Below are 24,596 nucleotides of genomic sequence, written 5' to 3' on the forward strand. Positions count from 1 at the left end.
GCTGGACCGCCGGACCCAGGCCAAGGAGGGGTCCCAAGCCCTCCCCGGCCCAGCCTTTAAACCAGGGCTGTGAGTGACACCGCCTCCCTTCCCTGGGGGCCGCATCCCGACCGTCCCACCCCGGCCAGCCCGACGCCCCGGGCGGCTCCGTGTGCCCCCGGCAGGAGGCGAGCTGCCGCCGCCGCGGCCCCGCTGCCATCACGTGGCCGCAGAGTTTTCTCCACGCCGCGGTATGAGGAAGTCAGAGCCGCTGCCGCCCGCAGCCCGGGCGGGCGCAGCCGCCGCCGCCTCCCAGCGGCGCAATATGTGAGGGAGAACGTGCGGCGACGGGTCGGGCCGACCCCATCCCAGCCCCTTCCCCTCCCGCTGCGGCCCGGCGGGAGCGGACGGGCCGGCAGCGGGGATAGAACCGGTACCTGCGCGGCCGGCACCCGCCGTCCGGGGAAAGCCGAGGGGGCGGCGGTGAGTGGGTCCGGGGGCGGGCCGGTGTGTGAGTGCGGGGGGGGGGAGTGTGAGCGCGGGGCGGGGCGGCGGCGCCCCCGGGCCCTGTCCCCGGTGGCGGCCCTGGACGGGAGGCACGGAACGGCACAGCCCCGCTTCCTTTACCCCAGCAGGCTGGATCGCTCTGGCACTCGCCTCCTGGCCTGAGGCCCTCGCCGGCGCCGCGGTTCCGATGGAGGAGCCCCCGGCGGAGGAGTGGCAAGGGGCGACCCAAAAGAGGAAGGCCTGGGCCAAGAGCCGGGACTCCTGGCAGGCGTCGGAAGCGGAGGATTTCTCGTCGTCGTCGGCGCTGACCCGTGGGGAGGAGGAGGAGGAGGAGGAGGAGGAAGAAGAAGAAGACGACGACGAAGAGGAAGAGGAGGAGGAGGATCACGCCGGTAGAGAGCTGCCGCTGGCCGCAGAAGCAGGTCAGTACCGGGGGGGTGTCCGGGCCGGCATCGGAGCCCGCGGACCCCCGGGACCCTCGCGGGCGGCCCCCCCTTTACGGATGGGCTGTTACTGACCGCCCGCTTTTCTCTCCTTCTCTGCTCTTAAGGCCTCAGCGTTCCCAACGAGAAGATCGCGATATGGCTGAAGGACTGCAGGTGGGTGCTCCCGCCGAGCCGGCCCCTGCCCCAGCCCCTCCTCCCCGCTCCGGCTCCCGCTTCGGTTGTTGCTGGCGGGTCGCTGCAGTCTGGGGCCGGAGCCCGCACGGGGTACCGAACCCGCCGGTTCCCGTGCAGCGGAGGGGCGTCCTTTCCCGTCGGTTACCCTGCCCATCTCTGCGCGATGGAGCAGCATCAGCGCTGCCACGAGCCCGCGTGGTGCATGGGTGCCCTCGGATCTTACATGGGTTATACCTTCGTGTGAGGTTGTGGGGAAGCAGTGGCATATGTACGTATGGCTAGAGAAGAGCTGGCTTTTGGCACCTTTCCTCTCCGTTGGTGTATCATGTTAAAAAAACTTCCGAACACTGGCAAGGAGCTCAGTTTAGGTCAGGGAGACAGCCTTATTTTGGAAGCTGCTCCATTTCTCACTGAGGGGCTCCAATTTAAAGCCTCCTGTTCTCTTCCCGGGCTTATTGCTGCAGATTTGAAGGAACAGAGCTTACACAGCAATGGCCTCTGTGCTCAGGGGTCTTAAAGAGCGATGGCACAATTCAGACTAACCTGTTTTATCCAAGTCTCTCTTCATGTCTGCCATGTGCACTGACGTCCTTAACTTGCAACTTAATACATATAATCCATGTTTCTGTTGCTGTTACAAAATACTTCCTTGGTGTTTGGAGCAGGCTGATGGCATTACTTTGTCTTCATCCTCATCCTCAGTCACATGAAAGTGTAAATTATTACCCAGTAGCAGCTGCTTTTGTCCCATCTTTGCCTCCATTCAATCCGAGCAGCCCTTGGAGCCAGAATTGATGGGGACAAGCTACCAGTTATCTTTCCAGTAGTTAAAAATGACATTTCAAGACCTCCTCTACATGATATTTGTGAGAGCAGCTACATTAATATGAAAATTTCCTCTGCCTTTGTGGTCTTTTGATCCAAAAAAGTGCCTGAGCTGATATTACTCTGAAGTGTGGGTTACTTTATAGCTAATAAGGTCTTTGGTATAGTTTTCTTCAGGTATCTCCAGGCTGTGTTTTGGAGGGGGTGTTTTGGAGGCAGCTGGAGGCTTGAAATTCTACTGTATACCTCAAGTATGAGGTTCAGACCTGACAGCCCATTCTTCCAGAATGCCATAATGAGAGATTTTTCTGACTTTACCTCAGATCTGGCGTCTTATTACTCTAGTAAAGGATATCCTTGAAAATAAGTGTTATGAATTAAGTGCTTTATTAGAAGTATTTTGTGAGCACAGAGGGCAAAAAAAGGAGTGGAGTGGGAAGAGGCCCCCGAGGGAGAAATTCTTCCTAGTGCTGCAGTGCCACTTCTCTCCATATCTGCAGAATTTTTGTCTAGAACCTTCCCTAGCTCTGTGATCCTTACCATTTTCCATACAGAAGTTAGAGAATAACACAAAACTTCGAACTGAGAACGTAAACATCAAATAGATGTTCACAAATCTTGAGTTAATAGCACAAAGCTTGCAGGTTTTCTTAGGTGCTCCGGTAACAACCTTTTATTAAAACTGGCACCAAACACTTGTGAAATGTGTTTGCATCTCTGGCAGTTGATTTTCAAAATACAGGAATCTTATTTGACACTCTATTTGCACATAAGGAAATAAAGCACAAGTTTACTCTTTTGCTAATACAAAGTTGCAAATTTAGCTAATGCATGCTTGTGAAATTCCTTGTGGTTCTTCCACAGCAGTCTTTTAAAGTATAGCTATTTACTGCTGTAAATCTTTTCAGGAGACTCTTGTGCTCTCAGAAAGATAAAATTTGCATTTTTTAAGAGGATCTCTTAACATGAGCTCTTCTGAGTGGTGTTAGCCTCTGACTAACATGCAGAGGGCATGGACATACTATTCATGTCTGAGAGGTGGGACTGCAGCTGCCTGGAGTAGGGCACTGTCCCTTGTGTTTTAAAACTGCAGAATGGTTTCAATTTTTTGTGTGTCTAATACCCACTCCAGCAGTAGCCAGTATGTGCTGTAAATGTTTACTCAACTCCTGCAGTTGTGAAGTGATGGTATTCACAGAAACTCTGACCTATCTCTTGATAACAATATATATAGGAAAAGAGTGTCACAGATGACAGAATACCTCTATGGATACTATAGTATATTAAAAAAGATAAATACTTAGAAGCAGCGGTTTTTGTGAAATGTACAATTGTTGTTGTCTCTGAAAATTCTTACTTGTTTAATAACACCATTTTTGCTGTGGAGATTTGATTACTGCAAAGCGTGGGCAACAAAGGCAAATGGAGCTTCTGTTTTGTGGGTCACACAACCTCTCCCTTGCAAAAATGTAACCATATCAAGGGAACATGCAGTTACTAAAATGAAGTATATTCTGTTACATAGTTTCTGAAATCACTTCTTCCCATTTTTCTGAGTTTAAGTAAGCTGTTGTGTACCTTTAGAAGAAAATCTCATTTGCTGATTCAGGTTGGTAGCAGGACAAAAAACCAGTATCAATCCACTGCATAAATGGATGTGCTTATAAGATTTATTCCTTTGTTTTTTCCAAAAGCATTGATAGTGTTATAATATGAGTAGAAAGAAATACTAGCTGCCCCTTAATATTCATGTTAATGATTTGGGGCTCTTACTACTTGGCGTCTCTGTTTCACATCTGCTTTGGAGGAGAGAGGAGGGTTCCTAATATCCCAAACTATTTAACTTGGTAGACACATTTTTGTGTCTGGATGTTGCCCAAAGCTTCAGGTTTATTCATGTTTTGGGAACTGCATGCCTTTATGAAAAGCATCCTTTGCTCTCTCCCTGATGCTTGGAAAAGGCATTTTGAAGTAATATGAAAGCTTTTTAGTTTTAACTCTTGTCAAACTAAGACAGGAAACACAAGTGTTTGTATTATACCGATAGAAGAAATTTTTGTAACCCCTTTGATGATGTCTATTATTTAGACTAACTCTATTTAAACTCAGTGATACATGGGATGCAGGAGTTACTTAGGTGCCACCTCCTGTACATGTGCAGGAAGTGGGTTCTTGAAATGACTCAGAAGAAATTTTTTGCTTAAAAAAATTAAAGTTTAAAATAAACATGTTTTAAATAAACATGGCTCCTGCCTAATTAAGACTTAAAAAGCAGCAGTTTAAACACTTTTACAGCACAGTGCAAATTGCTTGTCCTGTTTCTGAAGACCACTCTACCACAACTTAACAAATTAACTTTCAGAATGGAAGCAAGGCTTGAGGCTGCCTATGGTCCTTCTGCTGGCTCAGTACCCATGTCCCCTGGCAACACGGGCATTGAGAATTCACTCATTTCTTTTGTAGACCAATAGTGAGATAAATCACTGCCATATGAGTTAAAATGCAGTAATAAATGTGTGAATGCAAATGGAAAACTATGGGATCTCTTGCTGCAGGCGCATGCTTGCTTACTTGCTCTGTGCTCTGGCTGCCCCCAGGTTGCTCTTGGCCTCCTTGGCTGCTGTGTGAAGGCTGCTGGGACCTGTTGGGGACCTGCAGTGATAGTGGGGAGGCTTTGTCCTGAGGCCCCAGCAAGTGGGAAGGTCCCCAGCCCTAACCATGCTGAGCACGTGGAGCTGCTCTGAGGCAGAGCTGGCCTGTGGGCCTTGCTGGTGAAAAACATAAAAAGGCAGAGCTGCCTTCACCGTTGTCCAAGGGGGTTTTAATGTGTTCCCATTTAAATTTTTGTTGTGTCTGGTTCTTAAATGCAAGTTTTTCAAAGGCAGGGGGTATTATGCAGCAGTGCAAGCAGGGCAGCAGATGGGTGGTTGACAGGGCAGCTTTGACAGCTGCTTTTCTGGTAGCTGCTAACATGCTGTAGAGGCAACAGACTTAGTTTTTGAAAGAAAATGTCAGTTTCAGTGGTTGCTTTTACCATTTTCTACTAGGTGCTGCAGGCAGCACTGACCGTGGCTATCCATGTTATTGCCAGCAAGTTGCTCCATCAAAAAGGTAGAGATGTGGCAGTATGTACCAGGAAAGAAGAGAGAGAAGGATGGGAGCACACCCATCAAAGCCAGAGAGTAAACAACCATCATAGTTATTACCTCATAACATAAGGCTTGTTGTGGCGTGACAGATTTAGACAATATGGTCTGAGTTTTTTCAGAGCTTGACAAGACAGCTATGTGGGAACCTGGGAGATCAGAGCCTTGGAAGTGTTTATCCTGTCACCTGAAACACACTTTTGTACCTGGATGCTCTGGCTATTTGCTTTGGCATCTCCCCACAATGGGGCTTTGCTTCATCAGTGACCACAGAAGTGAACTTCCTCCCTATCAGCAAGCCTCATGTGGAAAAAAAGTCTTTTCTTTGGGGGGGGGGAAAGGTTTTGAAATGGAAGGCCTGTTAGAAAGCAGATGCAAACTTCCCTTGCTTTATTTGGCCATGGAAGCAAAACAAATAGTGTATCAGAACACTATTTACTTTCAGGGTTTCGTGAAGGTTTATGCGCTTGCTTGATTAAAAACCCAAATGAAACATACATGATATAGGCATGTATATCAACACTTTCTTCTTATGATTATAACAACTTTATGATTGTTATATTATTGAATTTGTTTTGGTCTTTGAGAGTTAATGCTATGCTACTTAATGGTAACAGGCCTTTGGTTAAACATGTCTCAGAAACAAGATGTAGAAGCATCCAGCTATTATCAACGACTGTGGCATGGACCCAGTTGTCCATGGGACTGGACCTGTCATTTGTGCTGCTTCTGCTGCTCCTATTGGGCACCATAAGGTGCAGCAAATCCCCTGCCCTTCAGAGAGCAGCAATCTTAGAATTATTGAATCATAGGAGGGATCATCCAAGTAAGAGCCAACATGTAGAGTCTACAAAGTACCAAAACTGCCAAGTGACAGCTAAAGTAACTGCAAAGTTTATTTATCTTGTTCCTGATCACCAAATTTTTACTGTTCTCCAGGAAGTTTAAAATATGTACAAAAATGACCACAGTTTTGTCATATAAATGAGATTGATTTGGTCCATTCAGAAACCAAGGATTCTGGGTTTTTGTTTTTCTGGGTGATTTGTTGAGAAGCCCATGATTTTCCTTGGGAGAGGGCTGTTGACCCCGGAGCTGTGCCACTGACTGGTGTCTGAACATTGCAGTTATTATTAACCTGTTTTGTTTCTTTTTTCCCTACAAGGCATATTTGTTCAGAGGGCTGGGGATTGTTTAGGAAGCTATTACCAGTCCTCAGATGTTTGTGCTTTCTGGGGGCGGAGGGAGGGACAATTGCTGCTATCACAAGCTTGTTGCATACTGTAAGGAAGGACATGAAGCAGCAAGTTTTTAAACTAGTAATAATCTCTTCTGTGGTTTCAGAACGCCTCTGGGAGCCTCCCTGGATGAGCAAAGCAATCCTCTGTTGAAGGGTAAGGAAAGGCTTTGCCTACTGAAATAGCTCTTGCTGGGAAATCTGTTTTCATGGATGTTCACCTGAGACCTTGGCTCTTTAGCAGTGGCAAAAACTATACTTGGCATTGCCAAGTTATTCTCAATGGGAAGCTATTTTGACCAAGAGACTGGAGAAGGGGCAAAAGAATCCAAATAAGTCTCTCTAGGGAGTTTAGGAAGTCCTGAAAAAATACCCCAAAATGTGCAGAAATGGGAATTGTAATTTCCTCTTCAAGCTGGTGAGCATTAGGCAGTCCCTGCCTCTAATAACGCCAGTTGCCACACCTGACAATTTTACTGTCTGAGCAAATCTGAATACTGAAGTTCAAAGTACAGCAAGAATGTGCAGGTGGTAACAGGGTGCAGAGGAATTACTTGCTGTGCTCGGAGTCTTCGCTTCAAATCTTAATCTGGTACAGGGAGACAAAGATGGGAACGCCTAAGCTGGATTTAGACTCTGGATCCCCCTGGTAAGATATCTAGAGGCCAGATGATGGAGCAGCAGAAGGCACCGATGTGTTGGGTGGTACCTCCAGGTTCCCACTTGCAATTAATTTTCTTGCAGGTTGGCTTGGGGATGTTTCTGAGAACAAAACAAAAGCATTGTTGAAGTAGTTTTCTTTCAAAGTAGTATTTTTGTGTTCTCAAATGTAACATTTTGCTTCTTAGTGCATTTTTAGTGTATGAGTTATGCAGGGATTGTAAATATAGTGTGGTTATATCCTGTTGTATCAACTGAAATGGCATGCTAATATCTTTAATTAAGCTGTTGGAAATAAAACCACTGCAGCACTCTGGTTGTTGAACTGCTAACTGTACATTTTCAGGCATGCTGGTGAGAAATGGAGGAAGTTTTGAAGATGACTTATCCCTGGGAGCTGAAGGTGGGTGTGGCAGGATTATGCCTCTTTTTTTTTTCTAGGAAAAAAAATAAAATTCAGTCATCTGATTTTTATTTTGAAAGAGAGTGTTTCCCTTCTGGTCTAAGGCAGTTTATAAAGCTGGCTAGAAAACCAGCATGAAGCTGCAGAAAAAGGCAGGAATATTTACTTTTTGAGTTTATTAGATTATCACGGGTGTAAAACATTCTGGTCTAACCCAAAGGTCAGAGGCAGCCCTGAATTTGCTTCTGCTTTCTCATTTTAATGCCTGCAGTGGCAGCACAGCCTGGCACACTCACTGAGGCTGTGAGAAAGTGGTTTCTCCGGCTTGCTGTTCTTGTCCATGGGTTACTCTTGGCAGGCGTGCATGCCCCACTTCCACTGAATCCCTTGGGAGTGGCATGTGCAGGCTTCTGAAAGGAGGAATGGAATTCTGTCAGCCAAGAGGCGAGCCCATTAATGGCTAACTGCTTTTAAAAATGAAAAGCACCAAAGCTAAGTAAGTATTTTGGATCAGCCATGATATATTCCTTGCTTTCTCTAGCTGCTTGTCTTTTCAAAAACTGTATAGCACTTATATAGTAGAAAGCCCTTTTTTTCTTCCCAATGGTGTCAAAGTGGTGTGACAAGGCTTGGAGGAAGGGGAAATCTTTAACTTTTAAAGATTCAAGACTTCTAAGGGAAACTGTTGATCTGATAATGACCTTGATCTGATAATGATGGAGAAGCAGTAAATGGGTCCCTTACTGCAACAGATTAACTAGAATTAAATGTTTTTTGGCAGTCTTTTCTACTTGTTAGATCACCTGCCGTACAGAGATTTCATAGAAAACGTTTATTTGTAATGATAATACAATCTCTGAGCCAATAATACAAGAGTTAAAGCATTTTAAACCATTATGCCTCTGTTTTCTTTTCAGTTCTTTCCCTGTATAGTTTCCAATGATTTCTTTGTTTTTATGAGCCTTTAGTATGATTTAGGCAGAAGGTAATTTTTCAGAAGACAAAAGTACCAATACTAGAATTGCTGGTTGGTCTTCCTGGGTAAGGATGTGGGTGTTTCTGCAGGGCTTTGTTCCCCATCTGAGAACAAGGGAACAGCAGAGCTGCTTGGAGCAGCACTGCATTCCCTGCCAGACAGACAGCCCCTTTGAGGCTGGGATGAATGGGCTGCCCTTGTGTATCTTTGCCTGCTGAATCCAGATACCAGCCAGAGCCCTGTGTGAATGGTACAGAGGGCATTGAGTACAGCCCTGTCACCCCAACCTGTACTGAGCTGTTAAAACCCACAGTTTAGCTGTTCACACTAGTCACCATATAGATAATCAAACCATCATATTATAGGCAAGAATTTTATTTTTTAAAAAAGAAATGTGACCTCTGCATTTTGTATACATTTAAGTTTCTTTGTGATGCCTCTAAAACGAAGTGAGATGTTGTGAGGTTTCCGTATCTGCTCTCTGTTGCTGACTGTACCCCACTGGCAGAGCAAGTCAAGGTGCAGGATTTTCCTGGCAGCATGTTTGACACCACTTTGCTCTTTTCCTAGCTGATTCCAAGGGCTGCTATAGCATATGCATGTCCCTTGTCTGTCTCCTGCAGCAAATTTGTTAATATTGTATTGCCTTTTTGGGAAGCCCACAAATATAAGGTGGGTGCTCAACTATGGCGTGACAAGGTGTTGATACTCTGAAAGAATAATGCAGTCTGGGTTGTTGTGCCTACCAAAAGTGCCAACATCCATGTCAGAGGATGGTTACCAAGTGCTTGGTACCTTGCTGCCAGTCTCCCTGCACAGCCATCTCTATTCCAAGTGTGGCCACTGGTCCCATTGGCCACTGGCTTCACCCAGCTGTTATCCATGGATTTCACTGCTTGGACAGCTGCAGCCCTGCCCCACTTTGAGACCAAGTGGTGTAATTACTCATGAATACAGGCAGTACCTGGCCATGGGGCCAGCTGCCCCATGTTCCTTATTTTCTCTGCTGGAGCAATCCTCATGTGCCTGCTTCTCCTCCCCACCTAGGAGCAGCCCTGCAGCTGTAATCAACTACAAAGCAATAAATAGTTTATACAACAATTACTAGCTTGCCACATGCAAAAATTTCAAGTTAATACTATTAATGACAGTATGTAGATGTGTGTCCCTGTGAGATTTTATTGTAAACTCAGCCTGAGCAAGCCAGCTGTATACTAGAAGCATTTGGCAATAGCATTTCTATGGGAAGAGAAAAACTGCTTATGTGGGAGTAAATGTGCTCTGCGCCTGTTTCTTAGTACCAGCTGTGGGAACTGTAGTTCTGAAGAGGTCTGTGTGTAACTTCTTGTTTCTCTACAGCTAATCATCTACGGAGTGATACTCAAATGGAAACATGGTAATTATCTTTTTGGTTGTTTACTTCAGAGAAATATTTATGCTGGAGGGCGGAGGGAGAGGGGGCAGAGGGAATCGTGGAGACTACCTCAGAGCTTATGCTCATCTGGTTCTGTCAGTTTACATAAGAGAGAAAGAGAAGATCTAGATCTCACAGAAACAATCATTATGAAATGCAGAAAGCAAAAGCAGATTTTTATCCTTCCAACAAATCTGATGTAGATTTTGGGGTAGCAGAAGGAAAACAGGGAAATGCTAAGACTTTTAAGTAGTTTAGGATGATTTACCTTTATTGCCTCACTGATCACGTGCCATTTCTCAAATTTCAAGAGAAAATTAATTTCATCTTTAAGAGCAGATAACGTTTGGGGGAAAAAAAGGCTGAGAGAGCCTGCTTTATAGCCCTTTGCCATGGGCTTCGAAATAAAGCATGCTCAGACTAAAACCCCTGGTGAGCCTTGAAAAAATACCAGCACAGCCCATGTGGGTAGCATCCTTGCTGCTTGTCCCGAGCTGGGCTCTGTAAATGTGTTTTTAAGTGAATCCTCTATCTTCTTTGGTTTCTTGGTGGTTGTTCTGGACTGTGTGTGTTAGTATTTGTACAGCAAAATTCATCCTGCGAAGGTTTGTCCCCCAGAGAGATTGTCAGGAATGGTGCAGTTGAGGCCAAGGTACCACCTAATGCTGAGGAGGTTTCTCCTGATGCAGGGAGGAAATAGTCTGGGATTGGGAAAGAAATTGGCCAGCAGTCTTGGTTGGAGCTCGTCTTGCTCCATTTCCTCCATCCTGGAGCCTCTTCAGCTTCCTTGGCTGCTGCTGGGGCAGCTTAGAGCCTTGTGCTGGTGGCAGCCAAGGGTGAGGGGGAGCTGGGTTCCCCAGGCAGGATGCCCTGGGCAGCGGTATCCCTGCCATGGAGAGGTGGCTGTGCCATGGAGAGGTGGTCCTGCTGCAGGGGAGGGCAGGGAAAGGCAGGATGGGGCAGGTCACCCAGGGCTGGAGGAGGGTAGGACTGGGGAGGGTGGTGCAGCAAGGGGAGAGCAGGGATTTGTTTATTCAGCTTGCATTTGCCTTCCAATTCTTACCGTCTATGTACATTTTCACTGAGGCATCCCAGGGTTTGCTTTTGTTATTGTATTTCAATAAATGACATGGCTTATATAAACCAGATAACACTGAAGGGGAAAAGAGAAATTCAGCAGCACTGGAGGCTTAGCTCTCCTCTGAGACAGAGAAGGGAGTCCCTGAATGAAAAGGGTTTATCACAGTTGTCTTCTCCATTTGTGTTGACAGCAATGGTGTGCTGGCCAAAGAGAAGAGGCTGCAGTTCCACCAGAAGGGGAGAAGTATGAACTCCACTGGGTCTGGAAAAAGCAGTGCAACTGTTTCAAGGTAAAAGAGTGCTATGTTTTGAAGGTCATGGCACAGTTCAGTGGAATTTGGCTGCATTTTGCTGGCAAAGCTTAATTCTTCTGTTCTTCCTCAGTTAAATGAACTTGGCCTGATCTATGTGCATTGTTGCATTTAGTAGCCGAGAAAGGAATTTTAATTTGGTTGCTGGAAAACTGCTATTTGGTTTTAGTTGTGGTTTGCAGTAAATACTAACAAATGGGCTCAAACATTAGAAAAAACTTAAATTTCCACATTTTAAAATCAGAGCTCTGCAGAATAAGGGCTGACTTTATAAATTACAGGATTGGCTCTAGATGTGTCTAGGCCGATGTCTCTGGTGATGAGAACCAAAGTTTCAGATGCAGAAATCTCCACAATTAGTTCCTAAAGCAGGCTGAGCTGTAGGAATCAAAAGTTCAAAAGACCAAGCTGGCTACTAGGCTAAATTTGCAGTTGGACAGAAGAGACTGGGTCTTGAAAATGAGACAAATAGATAGTGAACATCTTTTCATTTGTCTAGTGTTTCTGAATTACTGGAGCTTTATGAGGAAGATCCTGAAGAAGTACTCTATAACCTTGGATTTGGAAGAGATGAACCAGATATTGCATCAAAAATTCCAGCAAGATTTTTTAATTCTTCATCATTTGCCAGAGGGATAGATATTAAAGTGTTTTTGAATGCCCAAATACAGCGCATGGAAGTGGAAAATCCAAATTTTGCTTTAACAAGTAAGTATGTTTTTGAAGTAAAATTTATTTTTAGGTTTTTGAACTATGTAGACAACTTCAAAAAAAGGTGTGTATCTGGTGTTCTGGCAAAAACCCTTTACAGTCTTAACTACCAAATTCTATCCAGAATCCATAATAAATTTCTTCATTTGTCTTAAATATGACAAAATAGGATCATCAGTGTCAAACACCTGGACATGAGGGAAAGGGATTTATATTGGGGAAGGGGTATGGAAGATATCCCATAAGATAGATTGCCTTCTGTTTTCTATCATTCTTGCTTCTTGTTCCTAAGCTTGTCATCTGTACCTTTAGACCTCTGGAAAAAAATAGCAATATAGGTCTCTTTTTGTGTTTTTGAATATCTAGGTGGGATTTTTGAAGTCTGTCAGCAATGACCTACTTCTGTAGTTGTTGAAATCTGAGCCAGTATTCCTATTGACTTGGACAGGAACTTTGTTAGGTCAGTAATGAGTGTTGCTGAAATGAGGGCATAGCTGAAATGTCCTCTTGTAGCTGCAGATGAAGAGAGCGATGCAAGTAACCCTTTTCTTTCTAGTGCTTTGTGAATTAACTTGCACTGAGGTACCTGTGTCCCTTCTTTACTTTGTGAAAGCATTCCTTGCTGCTCTCCTTGAGCATTTACCACACACTCTTGCAAAGGTTTCTTTCCATTTTTTTCATACTATGTGATACCACTCTTGTTAGTGCTTGGCCAGCCTTTGGGACCCTTGATATAAGTAGGAAGAGAAATGGTTATAGGGTGGGCATAGGTTATGATTAAAGTTCCCTCTTCAAGTATGAAGAAAAAACTCTCTCAGAATTCAATCCATCATATAGTGACAGAGCAACAGGTCTGGGATATGATGACAGCAAACTTCCTCATAAACTCTACCTCATATTTTATTCTTGTGCAGGTCGTTTTCGTCAGATTGAAGTGCTTACTACTGTGGCCAATGCTTTTTCTTCTTTGTATTCTCAAGTGTCTGGGACTCCTCTGCAGAAAATTGGTAGTATGAATTCAGTGTCTTCTGGCAAAGAGGCACCCAGCCCTCCCCCTTTAAATCGCAGCAATACAGCCAGTCGGTTAATGAAGACCTTGTCTAAGCTCAATCTGTGTGGGACACAGCAAGCTGATGGTAGTGGCTGCGCAACTCCTTCACCAGTTGAAAAAGGAAAAAGTCCAGCTGAAGCAGTGAATGAGGACAATGATGTTCAAAATGAATCTAAGTTACCAAAATACTCTAAAAAGAAAGACTCACCCTCTTTTTTGGCTACTGTAAAAGAGGAGTTTGTTGGTAGTCAGACAAATGCCGCGGACACACGTAGACTTGAAAACCTTCCCTCTGGGACTGATGATAAGCAAGAAGGTACTGTGCCTCCAGCAGATGTGCAGAGCAGCATGTTGGCAGGTGCCCAGGATAGACTGTGTGAAGAGTCTGGTCTTTTGAACTTGCCAGGCTTTAGCAGCAGTTCCAATACATCCAACAGCAGCGCCTCAACACAGCGGCTGCTTGCAGCATCACCAGGGAGAGACCCCTGTGCTCTCCTTGCAAACCCGTCCATAATGAATCTATTGCTGCAGCAGAAGGACTCCTTTGAGATGGAAGAGGTAGGTGGAGATGGATGACTTTGTTTTTGCATGCAGTTTACATAACTTGTGGGCGGCCAGCAGAGGAATGTTCCCTCCTGTCTAGCTGACAGTGTTTTCTCCAAGGAATACTTTAAATGCTCTGAGCGATAGGACAGTTGTCTCTCTCTTGGTTGGCTGCTCTAATTGCTCTTCTTAATTAAATAACTTGGTAGTGCTGCTGATGTTGTTCCTGAGAGTCAGCAGAGAAGTCCTTATTCTTTTTTTCACCAAGCTCAGGTAATTGCAGTCACTGGCAAAACTGCTAGGAACTTCTCCTGTGGAAATAGATCTTGGTTAGACTTTTTGTATAAAAACCTTTGGTTTTCAATTTTTACTTGCCTTAAACTGCTAATTGGAAGTCATTCTTTTTGTTGGCTAAAAGTGTAGACAGTTTATGAGTTGATATGGGTTAAAGATAAATTTGTGGATGAATCAAGAATGTTGTTGCATAAAAGGGAAAGGGACTATCTAAGGTGGGATGTTAGTCTTGTGCAACTTCTGGTTTGGATGACAATCTATTATATGTTGATTTGTTTTTTCTCTGGAAATTGGCACACTGAGAGTGCCTGTTTGATGTGCCTTTGGCTTAGTTAGAAATTCTGTGCTATCTGGTTTTTAATATCTTCATAAAGACATATATCCATTTTTTTTATTGGTAACTGCACCAAAGGGATTTTCATTCGCAGGTTCCTGTAAGAGCTTTGTTTATTAGGCTGGTAGATGTGCAGCCTACAAATTCAAGAATGTGTTTTTGCATAAACTCACACCTTGAATTGTAAGATCTATCCCATATTAGTAGCTGGGTTTGTGGACACATTTCAAAGTGGTTTTTGTTAACAGCTGAACAGTTAACTTTTTTGTCTATGTGAAATAGGTATGCAAAGTGAAGGACTGATTTCACTGGAGAAATGAGCAAAGGAAGCAAGTGAATATAAAACCCCCAGAGTTTACAGCAAATGATGAAGTGATGATGTAGTATATACTATGTATAGTGTCATTTTGTCATTACAGGTTCATCTAGATGAGCTAATGTTATAACTGAGGGCACTCATTACAGTGATCCAGTTGAGAGGGGAAAATGAAACCTAAAATAAAAGGAAATAAAAACCTTTTTATTTCTCATGTCATAGTTTTCAACTGGATAATTTTCTTGGTCCAGTTTGCTGTGTAGCTGCATGGATGTTTGCATTGGCACAGTGGGAAGGGTCTGAGTGGCACTGCATTTTGCTTCTTGATAGTTGGACTGGTTTCACAGGAGTAATATTTTTTTGTGTGTTCTTGGGCAAAATTGAATCTACTAATTAAAAACAGAAGAAAAAGAAACAAAATTGTCCTTCAAAGTAATTTGGACTGTAAAGGGTTATGACATGAAAAAGTCTTGCTGAATTATGCACAAGCCCATTGTGATGCATTTGTGAAGTCTTGGTTGACACACTTTGCAATGATTCCAGTGCATAAACACAGCTGTTTTGGCAAGACAACATGCAACGTGGGATGGGATTGTGGTGAATTTTTGTTTACACAATAGAACATATACGTATCAACTGCCTTCAGATCCCTGGGAGGGAGGGATTTGGTTTTGTTGAAGAAACTTTAGAACAATACCTGGCAGTGTGATTTTATTTTTGTGCGTCTCTAAGCAGGGCATAAGGAACAATAAACTGTGCTAGAAACAGTGAAAATAACTCCTCCTCCCATTTTCCCAGCTTGGTTTGGAGTGCATTCATACACACAAGAAAGATGACAGATATATCAAGGAAGCTCTTTCCATGCTCTCAAGTGCCTCGGAGGTTTGAGCGCCCTTCGGAAGTCTGCGGCTGTGAAGATAGCTGGTGCAGGAGTGAGTCAGGACAGGATTTCCCCCAAACACCCGCTCATGAGGGGGGCAGATAGAGCCCTGAAGGTCATTTACCAGCATCAGTATTGGCTGCAGGGATGGGGCAGGAGAGGGGAGTGCTGCTCTGCACTCCTCTAACTGTGCCGTGCCGCAGACACAGCCAGGATGCTGTCTCCCAGCCAAGGACAGGAGGCGGGGAGTAGTTAGATGAGAAGAGGCCTCGGTGTTGGGAGGCTGCAAATTTAGCCATCGGAAACTGGGAGGTGTAGCAGAATCAAGATACCTTTCCTGGAAGGCCAGATGGATCTAAGGGCTGTAAGATTGCTTGCTGTTCTTTTTTTTAGTTATTTTATTTTATCTTTTAAACATTTTTCTTTATTTTTTAGAAAAGGTTCTTTCCTGAAACTTAATTGATGAGCCCCTTCTCCCTGGCACTTTAAATAAGCATTTACCTCTTTGGTACAGCCTTCATCTCCCAGAGGAACAGAAGCTTTCTGATTTATTGTGCAAGTGAAATGAGTAATGCTGTTCATCTATTAATGGGGAAAAGTTCAGGCCAAGCACCTCTCAAAACCCTTGTAATTAAGAAAATGCACCCTTGTGACTGATAGACACTATATCATTGCAAATAGGGATTCTTTAGCCAAATACTGATTTGGGCTTAAACCCACCAGTTGGGTTGTTTTTGTTTTTTTTTTTGTTTTGTTTTGTTTTTTGTTTTGTTTGTTTGCTTGTTTATTTTTTGTGCTTTTGCATTTTTAAGTGGATCAGAAATGAAGATGAAAATTTCCTTGCTTGGTAGTTTTGAAATGAGACAGGAAGCCTGTTAGAGGAAAGAGCTGAGGGTGTTGGATTGGTGTCTGGATCGTGTTTGTAGACTTAACTGTGAACCAGTAGAATTTTTTCTGTGGCACGCAGAAGAGAAAACATATTTTAGTTATTGAACAAAACAAAGGCCTCCCTGTTGTGATTTTAGGCATACTCTTTTTATTGTTTGAACAGTTGACTGAGAACTGCTTTCTTAATAAGTCTGTGTTTCATATAGTGATTAAGTAATAGGATTAATTTTCAGGTAATTTTTAATTTCCTAGTTGAAATTTTCATGGCTCTGAAGACATTATCTTCCTCTTTTGTACTGGAAGACACAAGAAGTATTTCCATAAGTAGTGGTATGGTGGAGTCAGGACTAGTTTCTGGCACAGTCTGAGTTTTTTTTGGAAGATTGCTGGCTTATGGGAAATGGTTGGTTGGGCAGCAGGTGACAATCCTTATGTACTGACCTCTGGATAGATTTTTCTAAATGTATTTTTCATGTTCTTTTTATTCAAAGAAGGGGTTAAGAGTGCTCAAGGGAAAAGACAGTTGTGTAAAGGTGGTCAAAGTTGTTTTCACACCATTATTTCAGTCTTTCTTCAAAGAGAAACAGACAGCACAGTGACTCAGGGTCACAGAGTGAGATTTCCTGATCTTTTTGCAAGATGAATGTAACAGGAGGGGATACCTGCACTGTGAGTGAGAGATGCTGCCAAAGAACCATCATTGTCCTATGGGAGCATTGCTGAATACCTGATGAAATAATACTTTGGTTCAAGGAGACAGGATTTGCTCCCTCGGTCATTGTGGGCTGTTGGACTGGAGAAAAAAACCCACCACCAGCAAAGAGCAAAACAAACAAACAAAACCCAACTAAAACCAAACCCAAACCAATCAAACAACAACAGAATCCCTGCAAAAACCTGCAGGTGCAGAGCATATCACTTGCACATTCTTAAATATATTAATGTATTCCAGTTGGCTGACAAAATATTAATCTCCTCTTCCTGACAGATCCAGAGTACAGAGGGGGATCTATCACACGTTCCAGCTTCTCACCAGCTGGCAGTGACTAAGTCAAGAAAAGGTGAGTAAACTTCAGCTCTCAGGAGACAGCAGTCTGCTGTGTGTCCTTCCCTTTCTGAAATGTGGACTCACATATGTAAAATTTCTAAAATTTCTTTTGTCTTTAGAAAGAAAGAGTATCTGAGTTTCTTTTTCATCTGTATCACAGGACATTACTACAAAGAGCTGACCAAATTACAGACAAGACAACAGCTCTTTAACCTCACTGGCTGTTTTCACTTTTGTAGAATTGATGCTAGCTCAGAGGAACTTAAATGTTAATTCACACTGTATGAGATTTTTTTTCCTTGTCAAATCCTGTAATTTAAGATACACATTTAAACTAAAATTATACTGTTTTAAACCTAAATTGCATGACACATCCAGCTTTTTCCTATGCACTACTGCTCCATCTGCAAGCTGGCTGCACAGAAGACTGATGTTTCTGCACCCATGTGGAAACTGTAGTCCTTCACATGGCAAACTCTGTGCACAGGGTTTTGGTGGCACACTTAGTTTGTGCTTTCATCTCAAATTCTTTCTTACAAATTTTACAACTTGGGAGAAGGACTGGGCTGATCTAAGTTAATTTTGTGATTGTTACTATGCAAAATGGTGGCAAGTAGAGTCTTTTCTACCTACTAAGTGTAATTAAAAACAGCTTTTTGCATTTTGTGAGATGTTTAGCTGCAATGCAACATCTTGGTGAAACATGAGTAGCGCCTCTAGATGCTCAAGAGAGTCAGAAAAGCTGTCTCAAGAAACACTGGTCATCCTATCTACATTTTAGCAAAGGAACTGAGAGTCTTGTGAGCTGTCAGTTGAGTTGCTTTAGCATGGTTGAGAATGCTCTAGACTAAACACTGCAGGTTAGTGCCTTAACTAGCACTTAACGAACTACACTGGTTAGTGCCTAGTTATTAGCAATAGCTTGTTCTACTATCTCAGCAGTGTTTAGCACAGCACAGCATTCCACTTGCTAGTCTTCCTCTGTTACATACAGGCCACAAAGAAGGATGGCCAGAAGCTGCATCTATTACAGTTCCCAGCATTTCTCCCTTGGCTGTACTTGGTTCATGTTTATGATTACATTCAATTCATGATCATATGCTTTACATGATTATGTGTATAGAGAGACACCCGTTACAGGTCAGGTCTCTTGTTTCTTGGGTTCAGCAGTTTAAGAAAGAACTCTTCATACAAGAACAACTTAAGGAACCAGGGCCTTCAGTCAGGGAGGAGAAAAATACAATTTTTAATCTTCTTAACTGCTAATTTTGTATTTGATGTTTCCAATAGCTATCTTACACTCTTCTTTCTCCATGCAAGGAAAACTAAAAGTCAGGTGGTTCTTGTGTGTACCTGCTGGAAGGTACCAGCAGTTCTAGAAGTGGGTGTTCAGTGTGGCAGAAACAGGGCTTGCTGGCTCACTCTTCCAAGCTAGTATGTTCCACTTGCTTCTGAACACACATGGCATTTAGTTGTCATATAAGTACTGTTTCGAGTTCTATATGAATTTTCTAACAAGAATGTCAATGCGGATGATAAACCTGCATGTTTGCTTTACATTAGTCTGGGACTAACATTGTCTTTCACCTGGAAGATATGGAAAGATTAGAATTTTGTTCTTTCAGTAAAAGTGCCAAGAGAAAGCATTTGGTGAAGAACTTACCCAAAACATTAAAAACCAATAGTCAGTGTTTTCTTACAAGTTGTCCAGCATGAGGCAATGTAGTGGCCTCTTTTTTCAGAGAGCAGGTTCTCACTAGGTTTGAAGACATCCGTAGTTATTGGTCATTTATTGAAAATGCTGCCCATTGTGTCTGAATCTAAAATGCCACTCTCACTAGAGGTGGGATCAGCATGAAACTCCAGCACCAATTTTCCATCACAATGAGATTTTAGTTGATGATCCTCATGCAGACCCATTTCTTTCCTTGATTGGCTCTAGACTACATAAAATCCCATAATCAAAAAATTGTTCCAGATGAGTTCTTTCCCTTAAGGAATACATTTGTACCTTTTTTCATATACAGGTATTTCTGTGCCACTTAGCAGGGGTAGTGCTGTTCAATACACAACATTAAAAACCTTGCAATTTTATTTCATTTCTATAGAGAGGGCTGTGGATTCTCTGACATTTACAATGGTTTGGAAGAAATTTTAAGAGTATCTATAATAAGATGTGAAGTATTTGAAACTAAGATTCTCTACTGTAAGTCTGGAGACTCTTAAGATATGCATGAAGAACACTGAGTTTACTCATGCTTAGGCTGCCCATCAAAGCAGCTTTCTCATTTCAGAGTACATTTCTTTATAAGTGGTAAGCACAGATTTTCAAAGTAGCTTACAAATTATTGCTTTGCTATAGTATTATGTGTGTTTGTTAAACATGTCATAGGGGATACAGAGAATTCTGTATTATATTGACTAGCTAGATGTACTTCTTAGGTTGTGTCTTCCAAATGGTACTAAAATGTCCCAAACTATTCCTTGTTGTTGCAAACCTCAAATGTAATGTATTTTTGTGCAAGAATGAAAAGCTTCAGTTGCTTTGCACTGTAAACACACAGTGCTGATAAAATGCCCACTATAAAAAAAACCCAACACTTATTGTGAAGTTATCTGGAAGGAAAGTTTTTTAGTTGGAAAACAAATTTCTTCCTGACATATTTATACAGCAGCACCTTCCATTCAAAAAATTACCAATAAACAGGATAAATATAGGTACAATGTGTAGAGAACAAAGTATTCTTGAGGCATTGTAATTTGTGAATGTCTAATTGCTGACATCAGTGACTCTAAGAACTTTTGAATAGCTGCAGCCTATTTCTTTTAAGGCCTCTGTCATTGATAATCAAAAGCAGTGATTCATTTTGAGAATTTAGTTCTTAAAAGTAAAGAAATCACATCATCAGCACTTCCTGTCATTAATATATTGTTACATTTATAGCTCTTTGTGGGTGCAGCTCTACAGAACATTGGAGATGGAGGAGTGAGAAGAAAATATTTGGAACAGATTATGTGGGAGTCTGTGCTTAATAGTCCAGAAGCTAGGGAATACTCAGGGACTCTGGTGTTTCTGCAGCAGGGTTTCCTACTGTGTTGATTTTTGCAGTGCTGGGCTGCAGGGTGCAATCAGTATGAGATGTCTGGGGCAGCAGATCTTTAATTGCATAATGGAACACTTTATAACCAAGTTGGGAATGTCAGTTTATTAGTGATGACATGAAATACAAAGTGCATGAGAGCTTTGCCAGTGCTGCAGATACAAAAAAAAAAAAAAAAAAAAAAAAAAAAGGATATTCCTACAGCTTCCCAAGCAGTTTGCACATATTTCTCCTCCTTTTCTGTGTGAGCATTTCAGTGACACACAAAGTGTAAGACAGGTACCTGGTGGGACTGTTTGGGCTGGTGAGACTGAATCCACTTATAGCTAAATATTATTTTGCAATAGATTAATTATTCCCTTACAGTATAATGATTCTCTGATAAGTCTGTGCTCTCATGTTTTCTTAATCACAGACCTGTTTCTTCATAATCTGTTCTCATTTAGAACTTTGTCATCTTACTTGATAGATTTCTGAATACCCACATTTCTCTGGCATGTTTTCAGTGCCTAAATATATTTTGTTGTTTTTTTTTAATACAGCTTAAAACAATAAACCAAGGGTCACTTTCATTTGTGCACTATTTAACTGGGACATGAGTTTGATTGTTCCTTCTGCATTTGTTCATCTTGGCTGGTTCATTTTCCCACACTTTCCTTATTATGCTGCCTCTGCCCTTCTTGCAGTAGTTCAGAAAGTTTCCTCTCTGTAATGTTGATAATAACTTTGGTACTCAGGGTCAGCATCGTGTGGTGACCTTTCTGTGGAAGGGATGGTTGCTGTAATCAGGAAAGGCAGGGTAAGGAATAACTCCAGATTAGCCTCTACAACTCAATCTTTGTTGCTGAGTTTTCTCCATTCAAGGTGAAGAGGAGAGGAGCCATGTCACATCACAGCCTCCTTCTCTTAAGACTCTCCATTGCCAGAAGGCATTTTAGTCTAGATTTGAATGTAACTCCTTAGCTTTACAAAAAAAAAAAAAAAGTTTTTGTGCTTTCCTATTCTCTGCTTCAGTCTGAGAGACACCCAAGTGCCACAGAGCAGGCTGTACATCTGAATCAGTAGTTGACAAAGAGGGTGGATACCACTATGTATTGGTATATTCCAATATACCAGTTGGTATTTCCAGTCATTGTAGAGCCAAACCTTATTATTATTTCACTACTGAAGCAGTAGAGATTCCTGCTCTTACTGCATTTGCACAGTAGTGGTACAGTGGAGAACTCTCAGAACTTGGAAGAGACAAGGGTAGGGTGTGGGAGAAGACCACTTGACTGGCAGTATCTGTAAGGCCAGGCTGTCAAAGCATGTGCATAAGTAACCAGTGTTACAGAAAATTATCTAAAACACTGATTTTTACTTTAGCAAAAGTGTCTCTGAGTAGACCAAGAATGATTTGAGGAGACACATATACATATATATATATATAAATGTTCGTTTAAGGTTTTTTATCTGTATACCTGAAAAGTAAATATTTTACTGAAAAGGAAGTAGATGGGCAGAAATAAAGAAAAAAAAATTATTCTTGAGCAGTAATAAAATTCATGCACGTGAAACCAAATGCCATCACATACACTGGTGAATAGCTTTATCTGAACTGAATCTCTCCTCAGTGGCTAAATCATTTACCAGTAGTGCTTTTCCTTTGAAATGTTCTTACTAAATGGAAAAGAGACAGAGAGGAGGCCAAAGCAGATAACTATTTACCCTGGGGGAGGTGGTAGCTTCCCATGAGCCTCAGTTGTAGTGGCAACCTGTTAACTGCACACTTTTTCATCTGTAATCATTGTATTGGGGGGTTAGTAAGAGTCCAGTTCTCAGGGAAGTAATTTCTATTGTCTTTACCAGGAGCTGGGTGGAGATGTGTTTCTTGAGGTAGAAAAGCTGTTTATCATTGCAGGATATTGTGGCTACCATGATAACAGAGCAGCAGCACAATTCTAAAGGCACTCCCTAGAAGCTGTGTGCAATCACTGATACAGAAGTCTAATGGGCAGTTTGCCTCTCCTGGTGTACACAAACTTCTGTGCCTGTGCAGGCTTTTATTTCTTACTCAGTGAAAAGTTCATAAAAATGAATACTGAGAAAAAAAAAAAAAGCAAAAAAAAAAAAGCAGTTCTGAATATCCAAGAGTTTCAAAACAGTTTTCATAATGCATTCCAATGCATTGAGCTATGAACTGGGATTAATTTATATGATGACAGTTAAGTGGTTGAAAGAATGTGGGGCAAAATTCTGCCCTGAGCCTCTAAGAAGATGGCAGTGAGCTCTCACCCTGAGGTGACAAGGAGGTGGCAGGGGTCTGGGGGCAAGAGGCTGCTGTGGTCTCATCTCATTCTCCAAGCTTTTACACCCCTGCTGAGAACCAGAGGGGAGAAATGGTTGTTGTCCAGTCTGCCATCCGACTAAGCAAAATGGTTATGGTGCTGGAAGGAAACCCCATCACTGGTGCCTCCTGAGTCTAGCAGGGAAAAATGTACATGTAGTGCTGTACTGCAGAGCTGCTGAGGTCTCCTTGAAAGGCAGCTTTGTGGCTATGATGCTTGGGCCAGAGGAAGCCACTCCTAGTTAGCAGTGAGGATTTTAGAGTCTCTTCAGGCTATTTTAACACTTACCTAATGTAAATAGAGATGAACAAGCAAGAGGATCTTATCTTTCCTGTGTCAAATGAGGGCTGGGAATGTGCTTTGGCAGATTGCCTGTTGATGTGTCAGAGATGTTTTGTGTTTGTCCACCTAATCAGTGGAAGGCCATCTCTAGCAGTTCTCCCAAGTCCTACACATCACTCTCTCTGCCCAGGTGATGCTGTTCTCCTCAGTACCTGGGGTGGGGGTGTAGGTTGGTGGGAGCCATCTCCTTTATCTCCATGATCAGGAGGGCTGGCAAATCTCTATGTGTCAATGCAAAAGCAACTGCTCCACTGCCTTCGTGTGAATTAACAAGTGTTTAAGTTTCATGGAAGGAAAACTCCAATGGCAGCAACATCTGCTGAATGGAACTTGAAAAGTAATTGTGTTTTCACAAGTAGGGTTTTGCATGAGAAGAGGTTTTGCTAGGAACAAGAAAGCTATTTCTCTGCAGTTGTTCAAATTGGAACTTGAAAAGGAATTGTGTTATCCACTTAGTGTTACTTTGATGTAAACGGAAAGCACATATTGAATGTGACTGGGCTAGGAAGGCTGTGATTTGTAAAGTAATTATGGTTAGGTTTTGCTTGTTTTAAACAGATCAGCTGTTACGGTCTGCGAGTCAGCACTCTGACAGCAGTGGCTTCGCTGAGGACTCCTCCACAGATTGCTCTCCATTTAATCAGCTTCAGGTAAGGTTCCCATACTGTCACTGGAATATTACCAATTATTGTGGAAAAGTAGGGAACTTAGCAGGGCAGGAGGGATGTTGATGTCTGCTATCATGTCCATCAGTCTTGATCCTATAAAATTTACCATTTTCAGAGATGGACTTGCTGAGTCCATTACAGAACTGTGTTAAAATTTGAAGCCCCTGCTTATAAAATAGTCTGGGTATAGTTGGGCCTGGAATAACCTCTAAGTTCAGCATGTCCTGTTAGCTGTTTCTGGTGTATCTTTTCTCAGTGGCTGAGCCTGCAGAATTGTAGTCCTTTTGTCTCATGACTGCAGTGGGTAGAGATAATGAAAGATTATAACATTTTTGCTGATCATTTCATTTCTTGTATCATTTTTGCCTTGCCATTTTTTTTAGTTAACAGCTGACAGAATGTGAAAACAATTTCAAACTATCTTTACTGTGAAGGTATACTAATATTTAGTTGATCTTGAGCTGTCACCATCTTTCTTCTTCCAGTTCCTTTGATCTCAATCCCAGAAATTGCTGTGATACTGGCCAGAAACTGTATATTTTAGGGGAGGCTTTTTTCCAGCATGGTTTTCAGGTGTCAGCTCCATGCAGGCATTTACTCAGTGTTGAATTTATGTTTAGAAGAGGTGTTCTCTTGGCTCTCCTAAACCTTCCACACAGTATAGCCATGATTTGGTTGGCCTATCAATCATCTGGTGAAAACTCTTAAGATGGATGCTGTCCTCAAGCTATTGGTTTGCTCTCTGAGACCTAAACCACAGTCCAGAGAAATACAAAGATGAGATTCTGGGTATGAGCAGTAATTTTGTTTCTGTGGCTTGCAGCTGCTGAACATTTTTTTTTTTTAATATGCTATTGTGTTTTTTTTTCCTTGTGCACCAAAAGTTTTAAAAGCTGTTTGGAACTTACTTGGAATTGATTCCCACTGTACTAATC

General features: G+C 42.5%; 1 protein-coding gene across 4 annotated transcripts in view; it reads left to right on the forward strand.

Annotated features, from left to right (window-relative positions):
- The first annotated feature begins 228 nt into the window (after positions 1-228).
- The window catches only part of ITPRID2 (ITPR interacting domain containing 2), a 41,525-nt gene continuing 17,157 nt past the window's right edge, over positions 229-24,596 (forward strand). For 2 of the 4 annotated variants that reach the window (XM_030453929.1, XM_030453930.1), the window contains exons 1-10: positions 540-908; positions 1,037-1,085; positions 6,422-6,471; positions 7,321-7,377; positions 9,713-9,749; positions 11,039-11,137; positions 11,658-11,866; positions 12,784-13,478; positions 17,164-17,236; positions 23,552-23,643. In XM_030453929.1, the coding sequence (XP_030309789.1) occupies positions 674-908; positions 1,037-1,085; positions 6,422-6,471; positions 7,321-7,377; positions 9,713-9,749; positions 11,039-11,137; positions 11,658-11,866; positions 12,784-13,478; positions 17,164-17,236; positions 23,552-23,643 (1,596 nt within the window). In that variant the 5' untranslated portion in view covers positions 540-673. Of the gene's footprint in view, positions 463-539; positions 909-1,036; positions 1,086-6,421; positions 6,472-7,320; positions 7,378-9,712; positions 9,750-11,038; positions 11,138-11,657; positions 11,867-12,783; positions 13,479-17,163; positions 17,237-23,551; positions 23,644-24,596 lie in introns of those variants that run through there. The other 2 variants (XM_030453931.1, XM_030453932.1) reach the window with 2 other exon arrangements.

This window comes from Calypte anna, chromosome 7, assembly GCF_003957555.1.
Source record: "Calypte anna isolate BGI_N300 chromosome 7, bCalAnn1_v1.p, whole genome shotgun sequence".
NCBI lineage: Eukaryota > Metazoa > Chordata > Aves > Apodiformes > Trochilidae > Calypte > Calypte anna.